Source organism: Corvus moneduloides, chromosome 2 (genome assembly GCF_009650955.1).
Source record: "Corvus moneduloides isolate bCorMon1 chromosome 2, bCorMon1.pri, whole genome shotgun sequence".
NCBI classification, from domain to species: domain Eukaryota; kingdom Metazoa; phylum Chordata; class Aves; order Passeriformes; family Corvidae; genus Corvus; species Corvus moneduloides.
The window spans coordinates 120,762,509-120,790,071 of NC_045477.1; the positions used below are offsets into that span (position 1 = coordinate 120,762,509).

Below are 27,563 nucleotides of genomic sequence, written 5' to 3' on the forward strand. Positions count from 1 at the left end.
CTCTTCTCTTCTCTTCTCTTCTCTTCTCTTCTCTTCTCTTCTCTTCTCTTCTCTCTTCTCTCTTATCCTTGTAGGACCAAAAGGGCAGAGAAAAACATTTCTGTGATTTTTTTTTTTTCTTTATTTTCAAAGCTTTTGCTTTAAGATGCTTTAAGAAGATTTAAGATGTTTTTTTCTTCCAGGACAATCTAATGACTGGAATGGCCTAGAGAACACAGTGACTGAACTTTGGGATTGGTGTACAAAGGGATCAGGTGATCATCAGATGTTTCTAGAGAAGAGCCAGGTCTCTTGCTGTTGGTGAAGCCGTTTTGTAGTCAATACACAGCCATGACAATTATTTTAGGAATGTTCTGAGTCCTTATCTGGATAAAAAAAAATAATAGGAGTGCTTGTTTGATTATCAAAACACAGATATTAGGGCTTGGCAGATGAAGAGTTAAGACAGCTGTGAACTTTCACCTCAGCACCCCAAAGCATCTTTGAGCTGTAGGACACAAACCTCAGATCTATGAAGTGACTGTAAAATTCTTGGAGCACACGCAATTTATGTGTGTGATGAAACAAGGGATCAGGAAAAGTGATGTAAAATTTGAAATAAACAATCCATAATTGAAACATTTACATCCTCTACATGGGATTGCAAATGAAAACCTGTGTCACCACACAGCATAAAATCACCTGGAAATTCTTTCCACAAATTCCAGGCAGACCCTGCCTACAGTGGTTTGAGAGAACTTGTTCACTCTGGAATGGGTAGAGAAACTCTGAGGATTAAGTAAAGTTTGTCTTTTCAAATAAGTACTTGCATGTTGCCCAGGCTGCCCAGAGCAGCTGTGGCTGCCCCTGGATCCCTAGAAGTATCCAAGGCCAGGTTGGATGGGGCTTGGAGCAACCTGGGATAGAGGAAGGTGTCCCTGTCCATGGCAGGGGACAAGGTGATCACTTCCAATCCAAACCATTCCATGATTCCATGATTCTGTGTCTGATTTCCCCCACAGGAGAGCTAAAAATTTACATAAATCAGCAGTTTTAAGCCTCTCATGCCCCTCCTCACCACCACCACCCTGCCCCACTCACAGACACCCCACAGGCCCCTGCAGTGTGTGCTCCTTTCTTCCTGACATCCATTCCTGGTGCCACCTCTGTGCTCAGCTCGCTTGGGCTGCAAGCTGGATTTATTAACTTTATAGAATATTGTATGGCAGAGTGCAGCACTGCATTCCACCAGGCCACACAGTGCCGGGAAGCTCAGCACAGTGCTGGTAAAACAAATAAGTGCAATGATGCCAAAAGTCACAGAATCACAGAATGCTTGGGGTTGAAAAGGACCTTAAAGATCATCTGGTTCCAACCCCCCCCCATCCTCTCATCAGTGCCAGCCTTGGTGGCTCTCAGGCCAGACCCATTTAAAACAGGTTTTCCTTGCCAAAGCTTTAGAGGAGCAGAATCTCTAGAACTCAAGAGAGCTGCCAAAGTGATATGAGTCAGAAATAATTTCAAATTCCCATTAAAAAAGCCTCTATAACAGAGATGCTACGTGGACACCGCTGCTACCTGGTTTGCTCCCTGTCATCTGGCCACTGCAGTGACCTGCAGAATTCCCAGGGCTTGTGCCAGAGGCAAATGCTCCAAGCACTCAGCTCTTTCAACATCTGGGGTACTGCACCCTCTCCTCGTGGTACAAAGAGATCAGGAACTGCTCGAATTAAATTCCTTTATTAATGGAATGGTTTTAGTAGACCAAAATTGAAATGGATGAAAGGAATGCTTGTCCTTTATGGCTGCCAGAAAAAGTAAATATTGTCTACAGACATTACACAGCTTTCTTTTTAACCAAAATTAAATACGGTCCGGAGCAAAGCAAGCAATCTGTAGAATTGTATTGTTATGCTGCTGTTACAAACTATTTACATTGGATAAAAAACAGGTGTCTCAAAGCCAGCTAGAACCTTAGCTGATTACTGTTGTGATCCTGTGTGTCTTGCCCTCATCTCCCCTTTTTGCTATCAGATATAAATCAGGCACTTGCAAGGTTAAAAAAAGTGAGTGATCATAAAACAATCACAAAACAAGCTCTGAGCAGCAGAGACAGAGAGCGAGTTCTCTTCCTCACCACCCAGCACTGCTCTGTCCCACTCCTTCGAGATTTAAGAAGGAGTTTAACCCCTCCCTGAAGTTCTTCCCACATCCAACCATCTGTCTCTCCAATCAACTTACTTTCAGTGCCAGGAATCCCCAGGCAGGCGATCCCTGGTACGAGAATATAGATTTTAAATATGCATATTTCAAAGGAGGACGTTTCCTTCTAGCAGTGCTGTGTGCTGTCCCTGCATGTTCACAGTAAAACCACGTCAAATAAATATTTGAGGGAATCAGTACAGTGCGTCCAGTTTCACTTTCCAAATGGAAAGTGGCGTGTCTGCTTTCAGTGGTGGCATAAGGCAGAGGTTTAATACAAACCAAATTTTGCTAAGTCATGATCAGGAACAAAGAAATGCTGCCTAATTACAAGATACTTGATTAACAACTCGGCCAAAGGGGTAGATTTACTGTACACCAAAGCTATTTGCTGAAATAGGACTGAAAAGGAAACAATCCTGAAAAGGACTTTACTTCTGGTTTCACAGCAGACATACAGCACAGAAAGTGTGGGTTTTTTCAGTTTGCAGAAAAAGGATTATTCAGAATAATTTGTCCATCCAATCAAACATTACTTTGCTGTAACAACATTGTTCTCAGTTCCCTCTCTCTTTGGTCCTCCTGCCTGTATTTCTCCTCCAGCTTTTGCTTTTCAGAGTCCACACTGTAAAAAGTAGAATCTGTGCTTCTCCTGATCTTCTCAAACTGGCTGAAATCCGCCACGTACTTTCCATTTGGAGAGAGGGAAACCACAGGCACGAACTCGTAGCCCCAGTGGATCTCCTCAGGGATGTAGGAAGTCCTGCTCTGGCAGACAGCACTGGTGGACTCCACCGTGGCGTTCAGGAGCACCACAAGCTCAAAGTCCTTCTCCTTGAGGTTTTGAGGTGTGAGGTCTCTCAGAGGGCTGCTTTCATCCAAAATGTGGTAGAAGGTTAAAGGCAAAATGAGAAATGGACTCTCCGAAGAGGAGTCAACATTGAATTTGACACTGGCTTGGTTCAGCAGAATCCTCTCTCCTTCTTTGGTTTCGTAGGTCTGAAGAAGCTTCCCAGAGAGCTGACACTGTATCAGGAGGCTCTTCCTCATGTTTGCCACTCTGATCACCAGGCAAAGCTCCCCGTTGTGTTTGGTGATGACGGCGCAGTGGCTGAATTTAATTGTCTCTGCCCTTTTCTTCGGCCTCGCAATCTTGGCCAGGAAGGTACCTGTGATGAAGATCTCAATCAGGGTGGTGATGACCAGCTGGGCCACAAGCAAGAAGATGGCGTGGGGACACTCTTCTGTGATGAAACGAAATCCATAGCCAATGGTTGTCTGGGACTCCAGGGAGAAGAGGAATGCCCCAGTCAGGGAGTCCACGTTCTTCACGCACGGCTCCCGCTTTGGGGAGAACTTGTTCATTTCCAAGTCCCCGTGAAGGAAAGCGATGGCGTAGTAGATCACCCCAAAGAGGAACCAGGTCATGACAAAAGTAGCAGCAAACAGGGTGAGTTTGTACCTCCACTTCATGTCTATGACTGTAGTCCACAGATCCTGCAGGTAGAGCAGGTAAATGCCATCGACTTTGTCAATCCTCACGTTGCTGTGGCCGCTCTTGGACATCACGCGGGGTTTGTGTGCCTTGAGCATGGCGGTGTCGATGCCATCGTTGACCAGGGGCACGCGGGACATGTTGATCTTCGTGGGTTCCATCCTCACTGCTTCAGTCCTGAGGAGAGAAGAAAAGAAGGCTGTTACTTAATGAGACCAGAGCTGACTCTGAGAAGCATTTGAAAATGTTGATGGAGAGAAGCACAAACATAATCTAAACACAGCAGCAGTGAATAAAAACAGCTGGAATATAAAGTTACCACTGTACAGTATCTGACATTACAAATAATTTGATATTCTTTTTTTGTTTCCAGGAAAAAAAAAAAAAATCATTCTTTGATTCTGGTGCCTGCCAAGTATGGAGAAGTAGGTCTCTTTTATGATAGCCTGCAAAAGAAATTTGTCAAAGCTGAAATTTTATATCAATACTTTATTTCTGTAAAAGGCATTAAATATTTTTTTTTCCTTACGTTTCTTTAGAGAAGAGGCTCTTTTTGATTAGTGAGCAGGTTTTCTTTAATGCCCTGAAGAGAGACATCTGATCAGAATTAAAGTCGCCTGGGTTCAGAACGCAGATCCAGCTCACCACCTCTGTCCCTTCCTGCGACGGAGGCAGAATGAGCCAGACCAGCTTTCACTGGGAACAATTAACTTCCACAAGTGATTTACTCAGTCGGATCTGGCTCTTTGTTACGGACCTACAACTAACCTAGAGGGAAAGAAAGCAGACCTGAGCACATCAAAGGCAAGGTTTGGAATATTTACACCTGGATGCAACACTCTGAAGCTGTTTGCACTGGACAGCACTCCCACATTTTAAGCCGTCTGAAGGAAAAAAAAACAAAAAAAAAATTTTTTAAAGGAAGTAATTCACAAAGTCAGCATTCTAAACGTGGGCCCTGACCTGCGCGACCCCAGCAATCATTAGAGCACCCGACTCCTGCGTTTGTTTACTGGGCATCAGTCCGGATGGAGAGGGAGAGTGCGGGCACCCAGGGCTGGGCAGAGCCCCCGGGGTGAGGCAGAGCCCTGCCCGTGCCAGCTGGACGAGGCACGGACGGGACCCGGCTCGCAGGACCAGACAGCGATTACGTAGAGCAAGGACAGTGCATGTTATAGTCGTTCCCAACAACAAAACTTCCTGCTGACAAAAGCAACAAAGAAAAAAAACATCCCATGCATCCTTTGTGCTTTGGCAGGTCTCACAAAAAGGCATTGTTTTGTCCCATTGTTTTCCTCAAAAAGAGCCTCCAAGTCAGTGATTAGTTTTCGCCAACCGCTGGAAAAAAATAAATGAGAAGAAAAAAAAAAAAAAAAGTCTTCCTTATAGCTACTTAAAAGAATTTTGCAGGAAGTACAAGATATATTTGTGGCACACACATGTGCCAGCCCAGGACATCAGCATAATTGCTCACTGAAGTACCTTTCCTGTTATGTCAATTAAGGAGAATTTTTGTTTGTGACTGTACTCATCACACTGTTGCAGATTTTCTGGGAAAGGGTGATTAAACTTATCCCCCATTAACAACTGTAGCTGGTTCCAGTTTTGGTTTAATCACCAGCATTTCTCTTCCATAGCTAAGAATCATTGCCACAGATACATATATATTTATGAAAAAAGGAGTGCATCCATGATCGCAGTAGGAGATTCCTTATGTGACAGTCAAATCAACACACAGAGCGCAGCATGTCCGGATAATAAACAGGAAAAAACCTTCAAGTGATCTGAAAAAGAACAACGGGAGGAAATGTGGGGGCTGGGAGGGGTAGGGCTGGGAAGGACTGTACATGCAACTGCTCTTCAGGCCAACTCAAACCCCAGCATTGCTGTCAGGGGGAGGTAAATATGTGCAGCCTCTAATGGGAAACCTTTCAGGCAAGTGCATGTTCCTTAGGGAACCCACCAAGCCTCTCCCTGGATAGGACATGGATATAAAACATGCCCAAAAGTCTGTCCTGAGATCAGTACACTTCTCCCTCTCAAGCACACTTCCCCTTAGCCAGTGCTTCCACAGCACCGGAACAAGTTTCCCTGACACCAGTTGCTGTGCCAGGAGATAGCTGGGATCTCTGCTCCGGCGTTGGAGGCACATCCCCATCCCACCCCCTTGCTCAGCCTACCTGGATGCCTGCTCCTGGGAGCAATTCCCAGGGCTGACAGCTCCTCCTCCCCTGGAGGTCACAGGGATGGGGACAGCCAAGGCTCCACCTTCCCTCCTTGGAGATCCAGCTGGTGGGGTTGGGCTGGAGGGGCAGGGACAGGGCTCCCGGGGTGTCTGAAGGTCAGAGTTACCTGTCCAAGGTCAGGGATGGCCCAAGGCACGTGGACACTCAGCTCTCCACACTCACCATCCCCAGGAGACACTGGATCCTGCACCAGGGGTCGGTATGTGTGTGTGGGATGCAGTGGGAATAACAACAGTCATAGAATCATGGAATGGTTTGGGTTGGAAGGGACCTTAAAGCTCATCCAGTGCCACTCCTGCCATGGCAGGGACACCTCCCACTGTCCCAGGCTGCTCCAAGCCCCAATGTCCAGCCTGGCCTTGGGCACTGCCAGGGATCCAGGGGCAGCCCCAGCTGCTCTGGGCACCCTGTGCCAGGGCCTGCCCACCCTCCCAGGGAAGGAAAAGGTTCAACCCTCACAAGAGCCTGGTAAGAGCTCCTGCCCCTGTCTCTGGCCTGCCCTGGAATAGGTTGTTCCCTGTCCAAGAGCCCCAAATGAAAAGAATCCTGACACAGCAGACTCCCACATTTCCAGACCGGCTAAAGGACGGCACCACAGATATGACACCAAAATGCCACAGCAGAAGAGCTTCCCCCAAGAGATGGGAGGCAGGAAGGAAGTTTCAAAGCACAATGTCTTCCCTGGGCTGCCCCAACAGAGAGAGGCACAGCTGCAAAATTTGCCATTTCACATTTTAAGCCGAGAAGTGAAGCTGTGGTGCAGCCCAGGACAAGGCTGGCACACTCCAGACTGGTCCAGCTCACAGCCAAGGCTGTTTCTCACTGTCCATCTCCCCTGTCCCCATGTGTAAGCTTGATCCCCACATGTGGCAGAGCAGGAAACTTTGGAGTCTGCCATAGGTGAAAGAGGCTTTTTTCAGAGCTCCCCCATCATCTTCTGTGTTCTCTCCTGATTTGTGACAAAGTTACTCAGCTTTACAGCTACTTCCTGAAATGGATCCCAGCCAATTTCTGGTGCTTTTTTTGGTGTCAGGGTATTTTTTGTGTTGATTTGCTTCCTACTTTTTTTTTCTCTCTCACATCACTCTTTCCTGTGTGATCCTGAATTCCTCTAGTGCTCTCTTCCTCCCCAGAGAAATTCCTCTTGGTTTCCTTTCCCTGCAGAAATACTTCCCTCCTCTGCCACACTGCCACAGGAAGAGAGGATCTGTCATGCTGCCTCTGCTCCCCTCCCTTATCACTGGCAGCAGCCAGCAGCAATCACTTGGGGGAAGAAACTCTGACGAAACCATCAGTAGAAAAAAGAAATAAGGGCTTCAGAGGAGGATTCTCTCCTGCCCCCACTTCCCCAGTGCTTCCTGAGTGAAGTGACCACTATAATATCCCAAAATAAATGATTCATGGATGTCTGTATGTGTAAAAAATACATCATAACACCTGCATTGCTATTTCCCATCTTATAGAGGCACCTTACACTCTCTGCCCTGACAACCCAGCACCTCAGCCAAAATTCTTTGGTTTGTTTGCTTTATGCTCACTCTAAATCACAAAGCACGTCTACCACAGTAAGTTACTATGAGCAAACAAGCTTAAGTAATAAGAGTAATACACATTTTTAAATTAAAAGAACTTCTTCTGTCTGTTCCCTAACTGATTTTACACTGATAAATTACTTTTTATTGCTGTAAATCAAAGTGGCACTGCAAATAAAATTGAGCTGAAGGAGAGTGAAGGAAACATACTTCAAGAGGGAAGAAAATGAAATTGTCTCAGGCTTGTCTAGCATTCTAATGTCCTCTGAAATACCTCTTTTCCTCACCAGCCCTTTGGAGCAACCAAAGGAGACTCCCCCTCAGAGCATATGGAAGTTCAGTGCAGACAAAGCCAATAAAACGTAGAGCTACATACCAAACCACCAAGCATGAATACCTTGACATTAAGGTAATTCCAGCAGCCAGGGATCTAACCAGCACATTACCACTGCTTCCAGGGAGCACATTATCAGCGAGCCGAAGCCAGCTTGCATACACGCAAAAATGTTCCTCTTGCATGGAGCCAGCTTTGCTTGTGCAAGATCTCTCTTGGCAGACACAAGTGATTAAAAGCGTACAGGAGCATGACTTGTTCGAAGGGCCTCAGCTGTTTTCTTTTTTTCCCAATCAGATATGGCTTTGCCACTGGAGCAGATCCTCACACATGCTTCGCTGCCACTCCGATATGGGGGCAGAGCTTGAGCTGTTTTTTCAAGCGGCAAAAAACCATTAGCAGGCTTGGCATCAGGAAAATGAAAAGGCAGGGGTGAGGAAAGAAAACACTGAGGAGGGCTGCATAATCTTCAGATCTTTCCTAGGTCTGATGTGGTTCAGTAGGTTACAAAAGTGCCTCCTGAATTCTCAGTGCTCTGCGTAGCATGAACATCCTCCTCCCTCTGGGCTGTGCACCAGGTTATGCTGTACAACTGTCAACCAGCAAAATCCTCCTCGGGGGCTGAGTTATGGAATTCAAAAGGAGCAGAAGAGGAGGGAGGGAGGGAAGGAGAAGCTGCAAAAGGATGCTTTGCCTCTGGCATAGCCACACGGCTGGACACTGCTACCCTGGGCTGCAAAAAGAGCCCTTCAGTGCTAGGAGCCACCAGGGAGTGGTGACAGGCAGGCTTGAAAAGCTAAACTTACACATTTTGGGGTTTTATCACAGAAAGACTGAGACAAGAGAACCGTAAATACACCCCAAGTCAAAATCAGCTCCCAAAGCTGTGCCTTCATCTGCCACCTTGGAGCCACCCATCAGCACAGGGCAGCTCTGGGAATGGTCACTCTCTCCAGTTTGGGCACCAGGAGCAGGTGAAAGCAGGGGCACGTCCCAGGGCAGGACAGGGAGGGCTAAGGGGTGCAGTGGTCAAGCCAGAGATGGGTTTTACATCAGTCACAGCAAAGCCAGGGCAACAGCCATTCACAGAGCAGTGGTAAGGAAGTGAAAACCCAAATCCATCTGTCACTCCTAGGCTGCTGACTGCTGGGCATGGAAGATGAATTAAAGGTGGGCAAGTCTCAGGTTTGTGTGTCTCTGATGGGAGATTTGCCCAGGAATGTTGTTGTTTCCCAGGGCAGGGTGTAAGGCTTTTGCAGTAACTATGGATTCACACAGAGGAGCCTCCTTCGGAGCTACAACTGATGCAAAGAAATAGAAAAACAACCAAGAAGGCAGAGAGGAGGCAAAAGATGACTCAAAGCTTGTTAAAATTAGTGGACAAGCTCCCAGTGACTCCCAAGGCCTCCAAGAGGAGAAAAGCATATCCTGCAAGGGTGTGAGCAGCTAACACACTGGAAGTGAGCACCACCCTTCCAAAAATCCTGCCCTCCAGCCTCTGGCCTGGGCTCTGGGGATGAGCAGGGGACTTGGCCGTGCACATCCTTCAAGTACACCAAAGTGTTCTTCCAGGAAGAAGCAAACAAACTCCTCACTTCACGAAACTCTCCTTTTTGTGCTCAGCGTTATGGTTTATGCACAGCTGGGAAAGAAAGAAAGGTTCCCTAGAAACCTGTCCCGCTTCTTTTATTTTTTACAAATGGCTTTTCTTCAGCATGGCAGCGTAACATACTTTAGAATGCCTCCCTTGCTGGCACACTGTTGCTCCCAAGTCTTTTCAAACACTGGGAGAGCACAGTTAAGCATTTAAAACCTGCCCATGCCGTGATGCTCTTCCCACCCACAAACCCTTTCCTCATTCTTGCTGTGCAAACCATCCCTGGCTCTTTCTATGCAGACAAGTCTGAACAGACTCCCGGGATCCTGCCCTCTCTGTTTCTGGGAAGTTGGGTGCCAGAGCTGTTCTGCAAGGCTGAAAGGGACATTTATTTCTGCATTTTGCTTATGGAGCTCATACCCTGCGCTTCCACTTTCAGTTACATCTTGGGCTGCTGTGGGAACATTAAACCGCTCAGCACAGAGAAGGAGCTAAGCTGGGACTAAACAGGAGTGATGTCCTACCCCAGTCAAGCTTAGCAGCCAATATAAAGCCAGGGCTAAACAGGAGTGATGTCCTACCCCAGTCAGGCTTAGCAGCCAATATAAAGCCAGGGCTAAACTTTCAGAGAGCTTAATGCCAACTGTTGTCCTGTTCTGCAGTCACTGCCACTGTTTCTCCACTCTCCCCTTCCAGAATGCACATGGGGACTTCCAACAGCCAAATCTTGTCATTCTTTCTCCCTGAGGTATTTCTCCTTACCACAAGGGTGTCACTCATTACCCTGCTTTCTCTCATTTTGCTCTGTACCCCGTTCCTCTCCCCACTCTCTGTGAATCAGAAGATCCAAACCAAGAGTGCTTACCCCACCACCAGGAAAGTGTGTAGCTCACTGCAGAATGCTTTATGTTCAGCAAAAATCTCCCTGTAGGCTCACATCACCCATTCCTGACCTCTCCATCACATCAGAGAATCATGGAACCACAGAAAGGTTTGGGTTGCAAGGGACCTTAAAGGTCATCTCGTTCCAACCCCCTGCTATAGGCAGCAACAACTCTGTTTTCAGTGATTTCAAACTTTGCAAAGCTTCAATTAGTGCAAGGTCTCCCCTCCCCATCCTCTCAGCTCCTTATCAGTCAGCAATGTGGGAACAAAGCCTCAGACTCAGGGAGGAGTCTCACCTTCACCTCCAAGGATCAGATTTGGGAACACAAGTGGCAGCAGCCACACAGTTTGGGGAGCTTTGCGGTGCAGGAGGGAGGTGGAGGAGCAGGGCAGGGGAGAATATTGGGAGAAGATTGAAGACAAGCCAAGGAATGCCTCATTTTTTGGCTCTTCCCACTTAGACATGAGATAAATTAATCCATGTGGTGTTTTGTGGCATGCCTGAACGCAGAGCTCCTGGGCACCCAGCAGGGTGAGGGTCGGGGATGAAGACACCTGTACACATTCCAGCACCAAACAGAAGCTGGGCAGGGATTTTCTGCAAAATCGTTTTTCACTTACTCAACTCAGGCCTACCTAAGTCCTTCCTAAGTACTTAATTCCTTTTTTGGGAACGGGCCCTTGACCAGCCAGCTGCTCTGGCTGCTGGGAGAGTGTTTTCACACAGCTCCTGCTGCCCTCCCCATCCCAGAGTGGGGACAGGCCACCTCTCCAGAGCACGGCTCCCAGGGAAAAGGCACCCAGAGAGGTTGGTGCTACCTTTTTTGTCTGATTTCAGGGCTGAGGCTCAAGGTGGGTGAGTTGTTTGCCCCAAAGGCATGTTTTCCCTTGATTTCAGCCTCTTTGGATGCTGCTGGGTATAAATCACCTGGCAATAATCCTCCTGCATAGCTCATGTGCCAAGAGTTTCATGTTTCTGTACCCAAATGAGGGGTGTCTGTGTTTCCTTCCAGTATTTGAGTCACAGGGTGGCAGCTTTAGGCAACAAGATAGAAAATAATGAGTCTGAAGCCATTTACTGATCAGGTTAAGTTGGAAAAAGTTCACAGGGAAGGGAATCTCCTCCCAGGTCAGCACGAGAACAAAGGGACTGGACTGGACTGCTGCAAGAGAAACCCAATAGGAGCCTTCCAGTGCCTGAAGGGGGCTGGAGAGGGGCCTTTCACAAGGACAGAGTGTGACAGGACAAGGGGGAATGGCTTTAAGCTAAAGGAGGGAAGCTTTAGATACTGGGAAGGAATTGCTGCCTGGGAGGGTGGGGAGGCCCCTGGGCAGCTGGGGCTGCCCCTGGATCCCTGGCAGTGCCCAAGGCCAGGCTGGACATTGGGGCTTGGAGCAGCCTGGGATAGGGGAAGGTGTCCCTGGCCACGGCAGGGGGTTGGAATGAGATGGTTTTAAGGTCCCTTCCAACCCAAACCTTTCCATGATTCCATGATAAGCTTTCTGGGACTGTCATTCCCTGCTCACCACAGGTTGGCTGTGTCCTTGCTTTACCTTCTTTCACAGCAGATAAAGGACAGCACCTTGTTTTTAACCTTCTCAGTACTCACCCATCACTTTGAATCACTTCATCACTTTGAATAGTAGTAATAATTATAATAAAGTCAAACTCAGAGCAACTGATTTGCCAGTCTTGCAGCTGGTTTTGAAATCTCCTGCATCTGTTTCAGAGCTGAAGAGGGGTTAGTGGAACAGAAAACTGTTCTGCTTTCTTTTCTTGTTTGTTTGCTTTTTTCCTCCAAATTCATTTCTTGGCCTAATAAAAATCTGGTTTTGTTTAAAAACAAGCAAGCAAACAAACCCAAACCCAGACATTTCCTTGGATTTTTAATTTCAGTTGTCAGCAGGTGGTTGGAAATGAAGAGGAGCGTGCCAAGTCATGGCAGGGAGAAAAGTTAGCGCTTTGCTGGTCGTTCAAAAATTTGGATAAAACAGCTGCAAGGCTGCCTTCTTCAGGGCTGCTGCTTCTCCCTGACTCTCAGCTGGGACAGGAAAGACATCAGGTAGCAATGGGGCATTTCAGACCAGTTAGAGCAGACAATTTACAGGTTTTTGTGCCCCTCTTTATTTTTTTCATGACAGATCCCCTGACGCCCCAAACCCAACATCAGACACCAGGCTCCAGCACCTCACAAGCATCATCTCCTACCTGTGTCCCAACCCTACAAGGAAGGAACATATCCAGGGGCTCAGCAGCTCTTTTTAATTACAATTTGTGGTGCCAGTTCATTGCACCGTGTCCCAGTCAAGTTGGGGTTTGTTTTTAATTAGTCACTGCGCACCAGGGCTCTCTCAGAGCTGGGTGGAGGTGTGGTTGGGGGTGAGGCTCCCTGCAGGGTGTCAGGCTGCTGCTGGGGCAGAGTTTTTGCTCTGCTTTCTCCCCATAAATCACATTTCCAGTAAATCACGGCTCTCCTTTAGCCCATGCCACGAGCTCATTAAGAGTTGCTTTAATACCCCATGAGTACCCCACAAATACTATGTACATATACTCCGCAGAAATAAACCTGCCCGTAATTTTCCACCTCTGTGCAGCCACTAAATCTCAACACTGAAATATCAGGCTCTGAAAAGAGTTTTCCACCAAAAAAGTATTAAAATTCGTGTGCCTTTTAAATTTCTAAAAACCTCGATATTATTGAAAGTAATGGTAGGGGTGCAAAAGGCCAGGAAGCTGGTAAGGGACAAAAAAAAAATTATTTAAAGGTCTGTGTATTGTTAGCCTTTTATTCATCTATTCCTAATGTGGACAAAATAAAATCCAACTAGGGAAACAGCACACCTTGACCCAGCAGGAAGGTGGATGCTGTTACTGGAGTAAAGTTTTTCCTATAAAAGAGTTCCTGGATCTCTTTTACCTGTTTGTTGTGGCTGATTTGTGCTGCTTCATGTAGGCAGAGCAATGATAAATACAGAGTAACCTGCTAAATAATGCAAATTCTTGTCACCTCTGCACGGCCAGGACACACCAGTGAATTAGGAGTGGTGATGGTTTCAATCCTACAAAGCACATTTCCAAGAAAGAAGGATGGATAGTTTTGTCTTGTTGCAAGCTGATTTTCTCAGGAAGTTATTTGGTTATGAAGAATTGCCCTGCCTGTGTGAACAAGTTCACACTGTGGAAAATGTTTTCAAAAAGAGACTCTTCTCTCATGCTGGCAAAATGCAGCCTGTGAGACAAAGTACCCACTTCTCTCACCCAAACCTAAATTATTTTAAAATTGGATGCCTTTCTCTCTTAGGCAAAGCAGAGATGATGCTACTGGCACAGCAGGGGCAAATATAACTGACTTATTTTTTGATTATTAATTTCTTTACTGTGAATTAGAGTAAGCGTGGACAATATTCTCTTTGAGGGGCACAGCAGCTTCAAAAATGTTCATTCCTACCCTGTTTTCTCTGCACTACAAAGATTTCAAATTGCATGAAGCACCCATTTCCCTTGATTTTCCAGGTCTGATAAATGGAGAGCAAGCTTTGCTTCCTCTCAAACAAATGTTTGGAAGCTACTTCACCAAAACAAAACTTCAAAATTTTTAAATGCTTGAAAGAAAATTCAAGAGTGTCCAATAAATTCAGGATGTGATATTTCACAGGCAAGCATTTATGTGCACTTACATAGAAGTCAGAGGTTTATTTCTACTATTTAAAATATCATTCCATGGTGTGTGAGCTCAGCTGCTTGGAGCCTGGTGCTAAAAACACCAAGGTTGGGGATTCAACCCCTGTATGGGTCTTTCCCTTAAAAGTTGGGCTTGATGGTCCTTGTGGGACCCTTCCAACTGAGAAGATTCTGTGATTCTGTGCTTCCCAGGTCTATAAAGCACAAGCAGTTGCAAATCTAGAATATTGATGTGGGAGATTTTGCTGTATCTAAAGTCAGGTGGGGATGCATCATCTTTTACACACGTCCCCCTTTGGGCCATTATTGCCCTTAATAAAGTCTCTACATCTTGAAACAAAATAATCTCCTCAAATGTCCAGTCTTGGACACATCCACAAGGGCCAGGAACCACCCCCTGGGGCTGTGGTCTGAGAGCAAAGTCCTTTGCTAAAACACCTCCCAAAGGTGTGCTGGGGTCACCCTGGGGCTCACACACGCTGTCCCCATTCCTGTCCCCATCCCTGTCCCAATCCTGCTGCTGCCCCTCACCAGCTCCCAGAGAGGACAGAAATGGTCCTGGGGGTCCTCTAAACCTCTAAAATTCTGGACTGATGTACAAACCAGGGCCTTTCACCTGCCTCTCTGAGGTGGTCAGGCAAGAATTAAAGATATCAGGGACACTTCCCTGTTGGAGTAGGGTTGCTTATCCTCAGCACTGCCCAAGAGTTTTGTTTCAGGGCAGCTTTCTCTTTTTTTTTTTTTCCTTTTTCTTGTTCCTGACCAATCCATGGATGTGGTTAATTTAAGGTTTAAAAGGCTTTTGCTCACACATACACACACACCCATATATGTTTTCCACTGAAGTCTGTGCTTTTTCCTAGACCCACCCAAATTCCAGTACATAGCTCACTCGTGTGCCAAGCTTCCCTACTCTCCTTGCAATGAGTGGAAAACTGCCCTTTTTTCCACTCCTGCGCATTTTAGGGGGAGAAGCATGTAGGGGAGAAGGAAGAATTTAGTTATACCTGTGATTTCAGAGCAGAAAAAGGAAAGAACCTCAGTGTTGTCCATGGGAATGCTCTGTTCCTGAGGTTTATGGGGTTCTGAGCCCCAGTGCTTTCTTGAGACTTTGAGCTGGAATTGTGGAGTGTTGAGGAGATTTAAAAATTAGTAAGTGTGAAGCAAAAATAGCTGGTTGTTGGTAAAATTCCATTCTGTTCATATGAAGTACTTAATGCTCCTGAGTGCTCTGGTATTTTTGTAGGGGGATGACAGAAAATCAAAGATTAATGGTGAGAAACTTTGGGGGGTTTCAGGTGGAAATGGCTTCAGCTGTGTCATTCTCTGCTCCCTTTAACAGGGCTACCAGCAAATTCATGGAATCCCAGAATGGTTTGGGTTGGAAGGGACCTTAAACCCCATCCCATTCCACCCCTACCATAGGCAGGGACACCTTCCACTATCCTAGGTTGCTCCAAACCCCATCCAACCTGGATTTGAACCTGGGGAAAGGTGGTGGGCCAAGGGCTGTAACAACACACAAGCTCTGTTCAAAGCCTTTTCCATTTCTCTGGCCTCCATAGGGATTCTCTGATGCCTGGTTAAGGCTGGTCCCCCTTGATTTCCTCTTCTCAGGGAAGGCATTAATAAAGCCTCTCTGGCTTCCAGAGCTCCCTGGTTTCATGGAGCTTGTTGGAACATAATTTCTGAAGCCTCTGTTCACCTGCCAAGCCAAGCTGAAATTAGCCCATGGCTTTAAAGACGTGGGCTGCTTTGTACCCCTTCACTCTTAGGTGATGGAAATTAAAATAGGCCAGGTTAATTATTTATCCTTTCCATCAGCAACATGCTAACATTGTGCAGGAGCTTATTGTCACTCACAGATCTGCAAAAATTGGAATAAAAATGGATATATTTTTAAGAAGAAGCTGTTTCCTGAGTTTCTTGACTGGGAAGTTACACAGCCCAGCTCTGTGTGTCTTCCAGATAAACTCCCAAGGAATCGGAGGGAAAAGAATCTTTGTTTTCCTCGTTGCTTTCCCAAATTGTTTGATCCCTGCCAATTTCCATGACACAGACCCCTCAGTCTGCTGCAGAGACTGTGGCTTCGGAAAGGGAGGAAATAGCATGAAAGTACTGGTGCACATCAGTGTTTTTGGATTTTCTCGCCAAACCAGAAATAGAAAAACAAAATTAAAAAAAAAAAACAAAAGCAAAAATAGTTTCAACTTTTCTGGCAAAATAAAATAAAAAAAACCCAAATCAAAAGAAAAAAAGGTCGTTCTGGCTGTTTGTTCAAACCAAAAACTAAACCTTTTTTTTTTGAGGTTTGCACAGATATGTGTGTGTGTGTCTTATTTAAGTCAGGTGAGGAACAAAACACTCCTTGGAGTGACAGATTGTGACATCTCGCTTCCACAAAGACAAAATACAATTTTTTTACTTTTCAAAATAGTTTGGGGGTTTTTTTTCCCATCTAAACCTGGTTGAAAAGTCTCAGCCAACTGTAAGGACCACGTGGGTTGGTTTGGTGACAAGTGACACTTGGAGGGACACAGCCTGTCCTGGTTGTTGGGATCTGGCAACACAACTACAGTTCCCTCCTCATTTTTCTCACAGTTCCTTAGGAACCTCCATAAAAGCAGTGATAATGTGCCCAAACAAGACAAAAATCTCACGCTGCTTTTCAAAGCCCCTGCGTTTCCTTACACTCAAAGGAGCCTGTTTTGCTGGTTTATTTACACATCCCTTATCTTTATGGCTGCTCCTTTATGATCCCATGTCATCTCCAAAGCTCCTGCAATCTTTTACAGTTGGGAAGGTTCCGCTTTGATCACTGGGGTAATCAGGCTGAATAGAACATTGTTCCTGCTCTGCCGAGAATTTTTTCCGACTGCGCTCAGGACACCGCAAACTTATTTTTAAAACCCTACAACGCTCAGCAGCTCCTCTACCTTGTTTTTTTGTGAGTTTTTTACAGATGCCGTGGACTTCAGGAGGCACTTTGATGTTTTCCAAGCTGCCTGATTTATGAGAACAAAAAATACCACCGTTCCCCAATTATTTTCTGTCGCCTTGTAATAAGGCTTGATGCATCAATGGAAATTCAGTCTAGGCACAAAGAATAACTGGGGAATGAGGAAATCAGCTGCATCTCCCACAAGAGATCATTCTTCCAGTGGAAAAATCAACCTTTTTTGATCTCTAACCCTCTGTACTTTTCCTGTAATATTTAATAAACCCTCCATTTTCATTGGAAAACACACTTGATGGGAAATGTGTAACTGGTAAACCTTTATGTGTTATTTTAGTGCTGTTTATATTCTATTTTAGAGCTGTTTGAAGAGAAGTCATATTTTGCAGGTAAGTCCTGAAGATAAGTAGTGACAAAAAGCAGCTGAGCAGGGCTGTGAATATCTCAAATTGCAGCAGATTTCAGATGGGGTTAAGATAATGGCACTGCTGAAAGTCCAGGGACTGTCACTCCACCAGCCAGGTGGCAGCTTAGAGGCAAAGCAGAAAACTCCTCCATGCGCTGTCCTGGTGACACCCTGTCAAATCCAGCCTTTCCCAAAGGAAAAACTCTTCCTGAAAAGTTCTTGCCCTGTTCCACTTGCTGCACGGCTCAGACTTCTGGTGCAGGCAGCTTGGTGCCACAGCATCTCCAAAATCCAACTTTTCTTTCAGTCCAGAGTTTCAGTTTATTAATTAACATCTCCCAGTGCTCCTCCTGCTAACAGTCATTCTCATCTGTCCCACTCAAAACTTCCGGGATAAAAATCTTATTTCTTTTCTGCTCTTTTGACCATTTTAATTTTTCCTTCCTTAATTCAAACACTTTTTTCACTTCTTTATACCCCTAAAGGTCACAGTCTAACCTTTCCACAGCTGCTGCCCTGGTCCCCATAGCTCTGCTTTCTTCTGCTCTTTGTTGGCATCTCATTCCTCTTTGTCATCAAATCAATCCCTGGGGGTTTTTTGCTCTGTTCCTAGTTTAGATTTCTCTTCTCCAATTCCACAATAGCTTCCCATGTGACATAAATGAAATTCCCCTCTTCCCCATGTCCTGAAAATCCACCTGTTTTGAGATACATCACAACAAACTTCTCCCCATCATTGTGTTCACCTACAAAGTTCCTCCTGTGTGTCACTCACTGTTAGATCTGAAATAATTTAGAGCATGTTCAAAGTTTTCCTTTTTGTTCACCTGACTGCAAAGTGTGTTGAGGACCTGCTGTGCTGTGAGAAATAATTTGTTCTGACTGTAGGCTATGTTCAGCATCAGCACAGATAACGAGTGATTGGTTTTCTTGGAAGCATGCATTTTTCCAGGATGGAAACCTGGGATACTTTGAGGGATGGATGTGCCCATCTCCCTGCAGTGCCTGATGACCTGAGACCAGATCCTGAACTTTCAGAAAGCTGAAATTGTCTTTTCCTTGCACCTCTATAGCAAGGCCGGAGCTTTTGAAAGCTGCCAAGTTTGTTTATTCCGTGAAAATCAACTGTTCCAGTGTATGTGAAGGTACCCCTCTTGTCCTGGAAAGATGAGAATTATACGTGTTAATTACCTGGCACAGGTGTGCATTTTAAGTCAGATTATCCAAATAAATACAGGTCAGGGTGACTTGTACTGCTGAAGCCTTTCGGGTGAAATCCCATGGGAAATGCTGTGCTGTGTGGGATCCCAGGTGAGGTTACACACCATGATGTGCCCTTTCCATCACACACAGTTTAGTTGTTGTAAAAAATGCAGATTAGGCACTGAAGTTTATGAACATGTTTCTTATATAAAAACAACCTATCCAGGAATCTAAAATAAGGTGTAGGATATGACTGCTCTGTTTTAAAGGCTCTGGCCTGTGACATTCCCTGCCACGTGACAGCTTGGTTGTCCATGTGTATTGGTTTGGTATGGCCTGCTTTTGGGTAGTGTGGGGGCCACAGAGGTGGGTGCTGTGAGAAGCTGCCGGAAGCTTCTACCATGTCCAGCAGAGCCAATCCCTGATGGCTCTGAAGATGGACACGCTTCTGGCCAAAGCTGGGCCAGTGAGAGAGGTTGGTAAGGCCTCTGTGATGAGAGATTTAAGAAGGAAATCAAAACAAAGTGGGCACGCACAGTTTTTCCCCTGGCCAGAGAAGAGGGGAAGGTGAGAACATGTGAGGGAAACAACACGGACACACCAGGGTCAGTGGAGAAGGAGGGGCAGGAGGTGCTCCAGCTGCTGGAGCCGAGATTCCTCTGCAGGCCGTGGTGAAGGCCATGTGGAAGCAGCTTTGCCCCTGCAGCCCCTGGGGATCCATGGGGGATTTAGAGATTCATCCACAGCCCCTGGGGTGGTGCCCACACCGGAGCAGGTGGATGCCTGCAGGAGGCTGTGCTCCAGTGGGAGACCCGGTGCAGAGAGGAGCCCTGCTCCCAGGCTGGAGCAGCCTGGCCTTGCAGAACTGCACCCTGTGGAGGAGTGACCCACGCCACAGCAGTTTTGGCAGGACTGCTGCTCGTGAGGGTGGAGCCACGCTGGAGAAGTTCACAAAGAGCTGTCTCCCGTGGGGGGGACCCCAGGGTGCAGCAGGGGAAGGGCTCCTCTCCCTGAGCAGCGGAACAAAACCTTGGGTGACAAACTGAGCAAAGCCCCACGGCCTTTCCCCTGCACTGTCAGTGGGAAGGAGGGAGGGGCTGGGGGGTGGAAGATGTTCTAAGGGCTTCTTTTATTTCTCATTATCCTGCTCTGATTCTGTTAGTAATAAATTCATTTTGCAGCTTAAGTTGAGCCTGTTTTGCCCTTGATGTGTTTCTCCCAGTCTTTATCTCGCTCATGAAGTGTTTGTTAATTTTTTTTCCTTTTCCCTCCTCTGCCCAGCTGTGACAGGGGAGGGTGAGCGAGCGGCTCTCATGGGTGCCTGGCGCTGGGCCAGTGTCAAACCATGGCACCATGTCAACATGGAAACTGCCACCACGTCCCTCACCAAAATATGGATTCATCAAGCTTGAAGGTTTAAGAGGCTCCCTCATCCATGATCACAGAATCACAGAATCATCAGGGGTGGGAAGAGATCTTCAAGCTCATCCAGCCCCACCCCAGCAGCACCAGCAGCACCCCAAACCCTGTCCCCAAGGGCCACATCCAGACTCCTCCTGAGCACTCCCAGAGACAGTGACTCCACCACTCCCTGGGCAGCTCATCCCAAGGCCTCACCACTCTGGCAGGGAAATTTTCTTTTCCGGTCTCCAACCTGAACCTCCCTTGGAGCAGTTTAAGGCCTTTTCCTCTCATTCTTGGCACACGGCAGCAGAGCCCGACCCCCCCGGCTGCCTCCTGTCAGGGACTTGTGCAGAGCCACAAGGTCCCCCCTGAGCCTCCTCTGCTCCAGCCTGAGCCCCTTTCCCAGCTCCCTCAGCCGCTCCTGGGGCTCCAGCCCCTTCCCAGCTCCCTTCCCTGCCCTGGACACGCTCCAGCCCCTCCAGGGCTCTCCTGCAGGAGCCAGAACTGGGCACAGCCCTCGAGGGGCCTCTCAGTGCCCAGCACAGAGGGACAATCCCTGCCCTGCTCCTGCTGGACACACAATTCCTGATCCAGCCCAGGGGCCAGCGGCCTCCTGCCCACCTGGGCACCCCTGGGCTCATGTCCAGCCGTTGGCACCAGCACCCCCAATGTTTTTATCTGTGCAATTCCAAAATATGAACAACCTGCATCCTACACCTCCGTCACTGCTGCTTGTTTCAAAGGTTCCCCTTTTCATGGAGTGGTTCAAATCCTCCTCTGCTTTTCACCACGGATCGCCTGCCATCTATTCAGCAAGATGGGAGCCAGTGATCAGTTGATAAAGAGCAAAAAGCTAAACCAGAATTATTTGGTGGTGTGTACTGCCTTAAGCTGAGCAAAGCTGAAGATCAGGAGCAATTTCTGTTAATAGCACCTGGAGTTTTAAGAACTTAGCAAATTCTTGACCACTGTTTCATTCTGAGGCTGGGGAATGAGGATCTGGTCGTTCTCCCAGCTTTTTTTGTATATTTCACTCTGAATATTTCAGTTTATGTAGAAAAATGCTTAAATCAAAGTTTCTCGTGAGAACAGAAAGGTTATTATTTATTTATGAGATATTTTCAGTCTTTATATGACATCTTGGTGGTTAACAAACTTCTTGTATTTCTTTGTATTTCTTGGGACTGTAAAGCAATCACAGATAAAAGCTTTTCCTTGATGCTATAATCATTATTTATAAGCTCTAAACAAGCACTGGAACATTTAAAGGCAAGGTGTCCCCACATGCAATTTCACTGTTTATCAACCAAAAATACATCTGCAAAGGCAGAGCCCCACACCAAGGTGCAGTAGGAGGATAAATCACTGGGGTTCCCCCACTGAAATGTGTCTTTTTTTGGATTTCTGCTCAAAAAACCAAAGAAATTTTCTTAAAATAAGTTCTATATTTTCAGTCTGAGACCTTACAAAGGGCAGGGAGATTTATTACCAATAAATATTATTTTGGGTCATGATCAAGTCACAAATTTGGACATTTTATTCTGACAAGAAAGTAAGTCAATGCTAATTTTTATATATTTTTGTTCAAAAAATATAGTTAAATTTTATCAAATTTTAATTTAAGTTCCAGAGCTTTTTGGTTGGTTGGTTGGTTGAGGTTTTTTTGATGGTTTGGAGTTTCTTTGGGTAATTTTTCAGGATTTTTTTAGACTGCAAACACAGAACAGAGCAGGAAAATACTTCTAGGACCATGCACTCCAACGGAGTCCCTTATAACAATTAATTTTCTGCCTAATCTTAGGGAAAAGGGAGTTTTAATCTAAAAACACTAAGATGGGAACAGTCCAGAGATTAATTGCCATGTGCCACCAATTGTGCCAGTCAACCAAACTCAATATGGGGCTAAAATAAAATGTAGGCTTGAAAGGTTTTCTTTTTTTATCCTATTTCTGTGAGAAAGTTTTGCCATTTGCATAAGAAAATGAATCAGAATTGCAACTCCAACACCTCCTCCCAGATGCTGATACACCTTTGGTCTTACTCTGAAAATGAAGCCTTGGGTGAGAGGCTGGAGGGGTTCAGGAAAGGCTGGCATGGAAGTTTCCAGAAGGAAGGGTGGGCAGCTTGGAGTGGATCACTGCTGAGCAGAAAACAAGGGGAAACTTTGGGGAAATTTCATAGACAAGGTCAGAAAATCACAAAAACGTTTGTCTGGTTGCCATTTTCCTTGGAAAATTAAAAATGAAATTACAATCATTTAACCAGGAAAAATTATTTACTGGTCAAAATATTGTAAACATCTATTTTATCCTATTTATTCTGGGTATTTTCTTTTTTTTGTATCTATATTATTATATGTTTTTGTTAGGCTGTGTAATTCTAGTGAGGAAAAGGGGAAATTTTGATCATGATATATTTTACCCTTTTCTCTTTGTCAGTGTATGCTAAGAATACACATTTTAAGCCATCTAAGTAGGTGCACTGTTACATATATATTCCTTCCCTACAGATTATAGTAATATATTAAACAGATAACCATTTTTATCATATATCCTCAATGCAAAAGTGCTAATTTTAGATAAGGAAAAGTACATGATGTGAAACCAGACTGAACCAACAGTGAAACGCCTCTGTTAAAACAATGGAGATTAAATTAATCTGATCAGGTTGTACTATTGTCAAAATTTATTTTACTTTATGACTTTTGGGTTGCAAAGAGAAAGTGGCTCTCTAAGCATAGACAAATCCAGCTGAGGATCTCCAAGAGACAAACAAACCAGAAAGGAGCCAAATGTGGATTTAAATGGGGCCAACCTTGTCCCAGCACCTCACTTTCACCAGAGGCAGCAGAAGGTTTGCAAAAGGCTCTGCTGGAAAATGAAATTTGCCAAACACCTTTCTTCCCACTGGGTGTAAATAACTGCAGAGCTGTTATCCCAAAAATGTGCCTCCCCTCTTCATGTCCAAGCAATAATTTTCCAGTGAAGGATGACAATACCTGAAGGCACTCCTGTTACTGCTTGTTCCCTTTCTGCCTGACCACGACCTCTGCCTTGCTGTGAAGCTCAGGCTGTGCTGGCCATTCAAAGACAATCTCCTACACTGGTCATACAGGACAATTTCCTACTCTTAGGAGGAGGCAGAGATGCTCTGGTTAGTGATGGATCCACTGCTTTTGGCTGCTCTCCACGTGCATTTCACCCCACTCAGCACAGCCAGGCAGAGAATGAGCAGGAGTTTCAATTCATGCACAGCCAGTCCTTGGAGCTGTTTTTCCCTGTTTACTCCAGGAACATGCACATGATTTTTGCCAAATTCTTTGCCATATTAACTCCAAGCCCTTTGCCATTTTAACACTAAACTCTTTACGATATTACCGCCAAGCCCTTTGCCATTTTAACACCAAACTCTTTGCCATATTAACTCCAAGCCCTTTGCCATTTTAACACCAAACTCTTTGCCATATTAACTCCAAGCCCTTTGCCATTTTAACACCAAACTCTTTGCCACATTAACTCCAAGCCCTTTGCCATTTTAACACCAAACTCTTTGCCACATTAACTCCAAGCCCTTTGCCATATTAACACCAAACTCTTTGCCATATTAACACCAAGCCCTTTGCCATATTAACAAACACATCCAGACACTCTGAAGGCTGAAATGATGCTCAAGCCTGTAATAACTCACTTAAGTAACTCATGACTTCTCTCATCCCAAGGGGTTAAGGACAGCTCAGCTTTCAGATATTTAGCATTTAATAAATTCCTTCCTAGTAAATTGACAAGGTTGATTTTAACTGTTTCATACAATAATCAATCATTTTTATAATTTTCATACATGTATAAGTTGCCTCTAAGGTATTTTCCCTCCATCAAGCAAACAAACCAAAAAGGCATCACCCCAAAACCTGCTTTGTTTTTCCTTGAAGAAAAGTGAATCAAAATTTATTTCAAAATGCTCTGAGGCTCAGCATGTAAAACAGTAACATTTCTGTTTTTCTTGGTCCTTCCCAGCTTTGGCCTCCACCTGTTCCCAAAGAACACAGCCCGTCTCTGTGGACTGTGTGTCTGAGGAGAGGGAAACAGGACAGGAGGCAGGAGCAATATTCCAGACTGATTAAATGAAATCTGGATAAATCAATAAAAAATTCAGCTGCAGTCAGGGCTGTGGGCTAATGGCTTGTTTGCTTCATTGCATGAGGAGCCAGGGTAAAAAAGAACTATTTGTTTTCATTTGAAATTCTATAAAAAGTAACAGACTGAATTATTGTATGTACGTTGGAAGACTGAAGCCCAAGTCATCTGCTGCTGTTTTTGTCTCTAGGCCATGCCTCATTTACTGGGATGAAATTCCTGGGGAAGTTTTTGGTCTGGTCTACAACTGTGCTTTATAAAAGTGATGCCAGTTTGTACTGTACAACCAGCACCGTGTTACACTCCAGGCTTGCTTCCTCCCTCCTGTTTAGCTGGTTATTAGGGAGTGCAGAGAGCACAGTGACATTTTATAACTGGGAAATAAAGAAGACATTTCTTTAGCAGCAAATCTTCTTTCCCCCTCAACTTAAAAAAAATCACAAGAAAGCACGGACTTGGTAGATAAATACACAAGCACTGTGATCAGAAAGGGCCTGGAAATGCCTCCAAATACAATGTGAGAGGGAAGAAGGTTAGTTAAAAAGTGCTGTGGATACTCCTGGTTCTCAAAGGAAAGCCAGCTTTGTTCCTCTTCAAAACCAGCACCTCATGGAGAAAAGAGATTGCATCTGTAACTCTCACTGCAGCATGATCCCGGTGTGAAAATAAAAAGGGAGGCAGTGGAAAAGCAGAGGGGAATTTGCACCACAGGCTTAGATTGTGATTATGAGGAAAAGCCAGACCTGTCGTAAACAAGTTATGTGAAGACACAGGCAAAAGTTGGAAGAAAATGCCTAAAGTTCTCCAACTCAGACATGTTTACATTCTTTTACACCTACCACAGAAAACTGCCATTCTCTTATACACAAAGGTAACAGGGACAGGATAAAGTTCCAGGCAAGTTTTCCCACTATGCCAGTGAAAACTGATTTCTGCATTGAAAAAAAGAGCAAGCGCTGGCTGAAAGGTATGATTCCAACACTCCAAACAGCACTCTGGATTTCTATAGGAAAAAATCCCTGGCAGGCAAACAGTGACAAAGACAGGTTCAGCATCTGTCCCCTTCCCCAACATATAAAAATCTCAGCCCCATGCATTACAAACCCCACATTCAGTGCTTCACATCAGTGGAAAGACCAAACAGTGACAGCTTTTGCTTCACTGCTAAAATGCCTCTATGTCAAAACCCAGGAAAAGGCACAATTTTATAAACATTTTCTTCTTTTACACACAGTTTCTAAATCCTTAAACTACCAAAATACAGAAAAAAATAGGAAAAGCACCTACTCCTTAGCTTCCAGTTCCACACAGCTCCCAAAGCCCTGCTAAGCATGTATGGATTTTTGACAAATACCTCTTACCTGTAAAAGAGCAATGTTCAGATTCCTTACTAGATGTTATCGTCATGACAAGTCAAACAGTCTTTTTTATAGAAGGTTGGGTGGCTTTTCAATAAAGCATGTGTGCATTTAAAAAAAAAACAGAAAAAAAACCAACACAAACCAAACCCCTCAGAGAGTCTCCCTTCCCTCGCTGTCAGTCAAAAACAAGTTGAAATAAGCCTGACTTGGAATTACCTGAATAAAGAAACTGGAGAGAGGGAGGGAGGAGAGGGAGGGAGGGAGAAAGAGAGGGGAAAAAAAAAAAAGAAAAAGAGTCTGAGAGGAGACTCAGTGATGTCAGCAGTGTGTGTTAAGGAAATCTACAGCTGAGCCCAGCAAACTTTATAACTGCACAGCTCTCGACACCCAGTTATGTGGTAAGCAAATACCTGCTTCAGAGGAAACTGATTTACTTCTAAAGAAGTCAGTTAATCTTTGAAGAAACTTCAGCCAGGCTGATCAAAGTCCCTGAAAGGCCTTATTTCCTAAATAAATAAGGTTATGAGTGGTTGTTTAATGCTAAGAAAAGAGGAAGAAGGATAAAAAAGTCGACGTTATTGATTACCCCTTTCCTGTTGGCAAAAGGGAGATTGAGACTCATCTGAAATAAATTCAGGTTGTGGTTGTCGCCTACTGAGCTGCAGCAGCTGAAATACCTGACCACCAAATTTTCCAATGTATTTATCCACACTTTTTCCTTTGATGGCTTTTTCTGGGTTTGCCTGGATGCCTTTCTACCTTTGTTTCCCAGCTGCAGAGAGCACAGGCAGGGATGATCTGAGCAGGGGGAAGTCAGGTACCCCAAACACAGGGTGTGGATGTAAAGCCTGCGCACTGCCATTGGTACCACGCTGGAATTGGATGGGATTCCCTGGGAATGCAAACAGCAGCAGGGAAAGGGAAGTTGCTGCAGCACCAGCCAGGCTCATGCGATGCCCTGAGATATCATTATTCTGAGTCCACATTACTGTAATTCCTGGGAATTCCATATCCCAGCAAGCTACTCCAGGACAGGATAGCTCAGCATCACCTGCAGGCACATCCCACAGTGCCGGGATAACTTCCTTCCCTTTCACTTGGGACAAGGAGCACATCGAACACTGGGATGAGTCCTTCACCAACCAAACTCTTCCCACCTCAAATTCCCACGGAACACACCAGCCAGAGCAAAATCCCTGCTAAACGGGGATCTAAATGCCATAAACAGATATTAATAATGCCCTGATATGCGACCAGAGGAAAGCAGGAGCTGGAATTCTGCTGTCAAGTGCAGCATTCAGGCAGTGCCAGGAGGCAGCAGCTGTTTTGCATTTAAAAGGGCAACACTTAGAGGTGATTTTTTTTTTTTTTTTTCACTTTGCCAGAGACCGAAGAATTTCACACGGCTTGGGTTGTTCCCCGAATCCATGAACCTGTTGCACTGGTGTCTCTTTCTCTATATTTACTATGAGGGAGATGGCAACAGCTATAAATATATTTATATTTATATATAAAAGTGCTTGTGAAGGTCTTTTTCTGCTTTCAGATGAGCTGTTCTGTTTGCAGAGATTCATGATGGGATGAAGCACCTACACCAGGAATTCTCTTTCACTATCCAATTAAATTATGTTTAGCTGTGATTATTCATTATTAAAAATCCCCAGTGAAAGCTTTCCCCTTCTTTCTTCTGAGTAAAATTCCACAAACTGCCCAAATCATAACAAAATATGAATATTCTAATGTGCTAGTCCCACAGATCCCTCAAATCAGGATTTGTGGCAACACGGTGACCATGAAATCCACTGTAGTGTGAGGGGTCTTTGGAAGATCATAATATGAGGATATGCTCTCAAAGATGCACAACAGTTCAGTTTTTAATCTTTTTACTAATGCTCTGTGGATTCTTACTCCATTCTGAAAAACAGAACAGCAGAGCAGAGAGTAGAATTTGAGTTGCATGGGCATTTCCCAGCTTTGCGTGCATGATTTGGAAATGTAAATACCTTTCTTTGCACAGTTTTCCACCTTAAACAAGTGTCACTTCCTTGTGGGTCACCACAAGCTCTGGGCCTGTTCCCACACTGCTGCTGAGGTGGGCCAGAAGGAAAAGTTAATTTGTCATTTCATACCCTCCAAAATGCATAAATT

The 27,563-nt window shown here is 45.2% G+C and overlaps 1 protein-coding gene across 6 annotated transcripts; it reads right to left on the reverse strand.

Annotated features, from left to right (window-relative positions):
• Positions 1-25,667, reverse strand: KCNJ15 (potassium inwardly rectifying channel subfamily J member 15). Of its 6 annotated transcripts, none has more exons than XR_004238574.1 (3): positions 7,831-8,335; positions 2,221-3,853; positions 1-365 (listed from the first exon to the last, which is right to left on the reverse strand). XR_004238574.1 is itself a non-coding variant. In XM_032101122.1 (3 exons), exon 3 carries the CDS (start codon positions 3,835-3,837, stop codon positions 2,707-2,709), a length of 1,131 nt encoding a protein of 376 aa, XP_031957013.1. In that variant the 5' UTR covers positions 3,838-3,853; positions 4,206-4,259; positions 4,445-4,608; the 3' UTR covers positions 1,701-2,706. The 6 variants fall into 6 exon arrangements, 5 of the variants coding, with proteins under 5 accessions (XP_031957013.1, XP_031957014.1, XP_031957010.1 ...); XM_032101122.1 differs by lacking the exons at positions 1-365; positions 7,831-8,335 and adding exons at positions 4,206-4,259; positions 4,445-4,608 and having other exon boundaries at positions 1,701-3,853; XM_032101123.1 differs by lacking the exons at positions 1-365; positions 7,831-8,335 and adding an exon at positions 25,416-25,667 and having other exon boundaries at positions 1,701-3,853.
• Between the last annotated feature and the right edge of the window lie 1,896 nt (positions 25,668-27,563).

Coding starts and splice junctions, on each gene's coding strand:
- KCNJ15 (XM_032101119.1), bottom strand. CDS start 7,973: ATGCAAGAGGAACATTTTTGCGTGTATGCAAGCTGGCTTCGGCTCGCT. Junction 3,854..7,851: donor GGAATTACCTTAATGTCAAG/GTATTCATGCTT, acceptor TTCTCTCCTCAG/GACTGAAGCAGTGAGGATGG.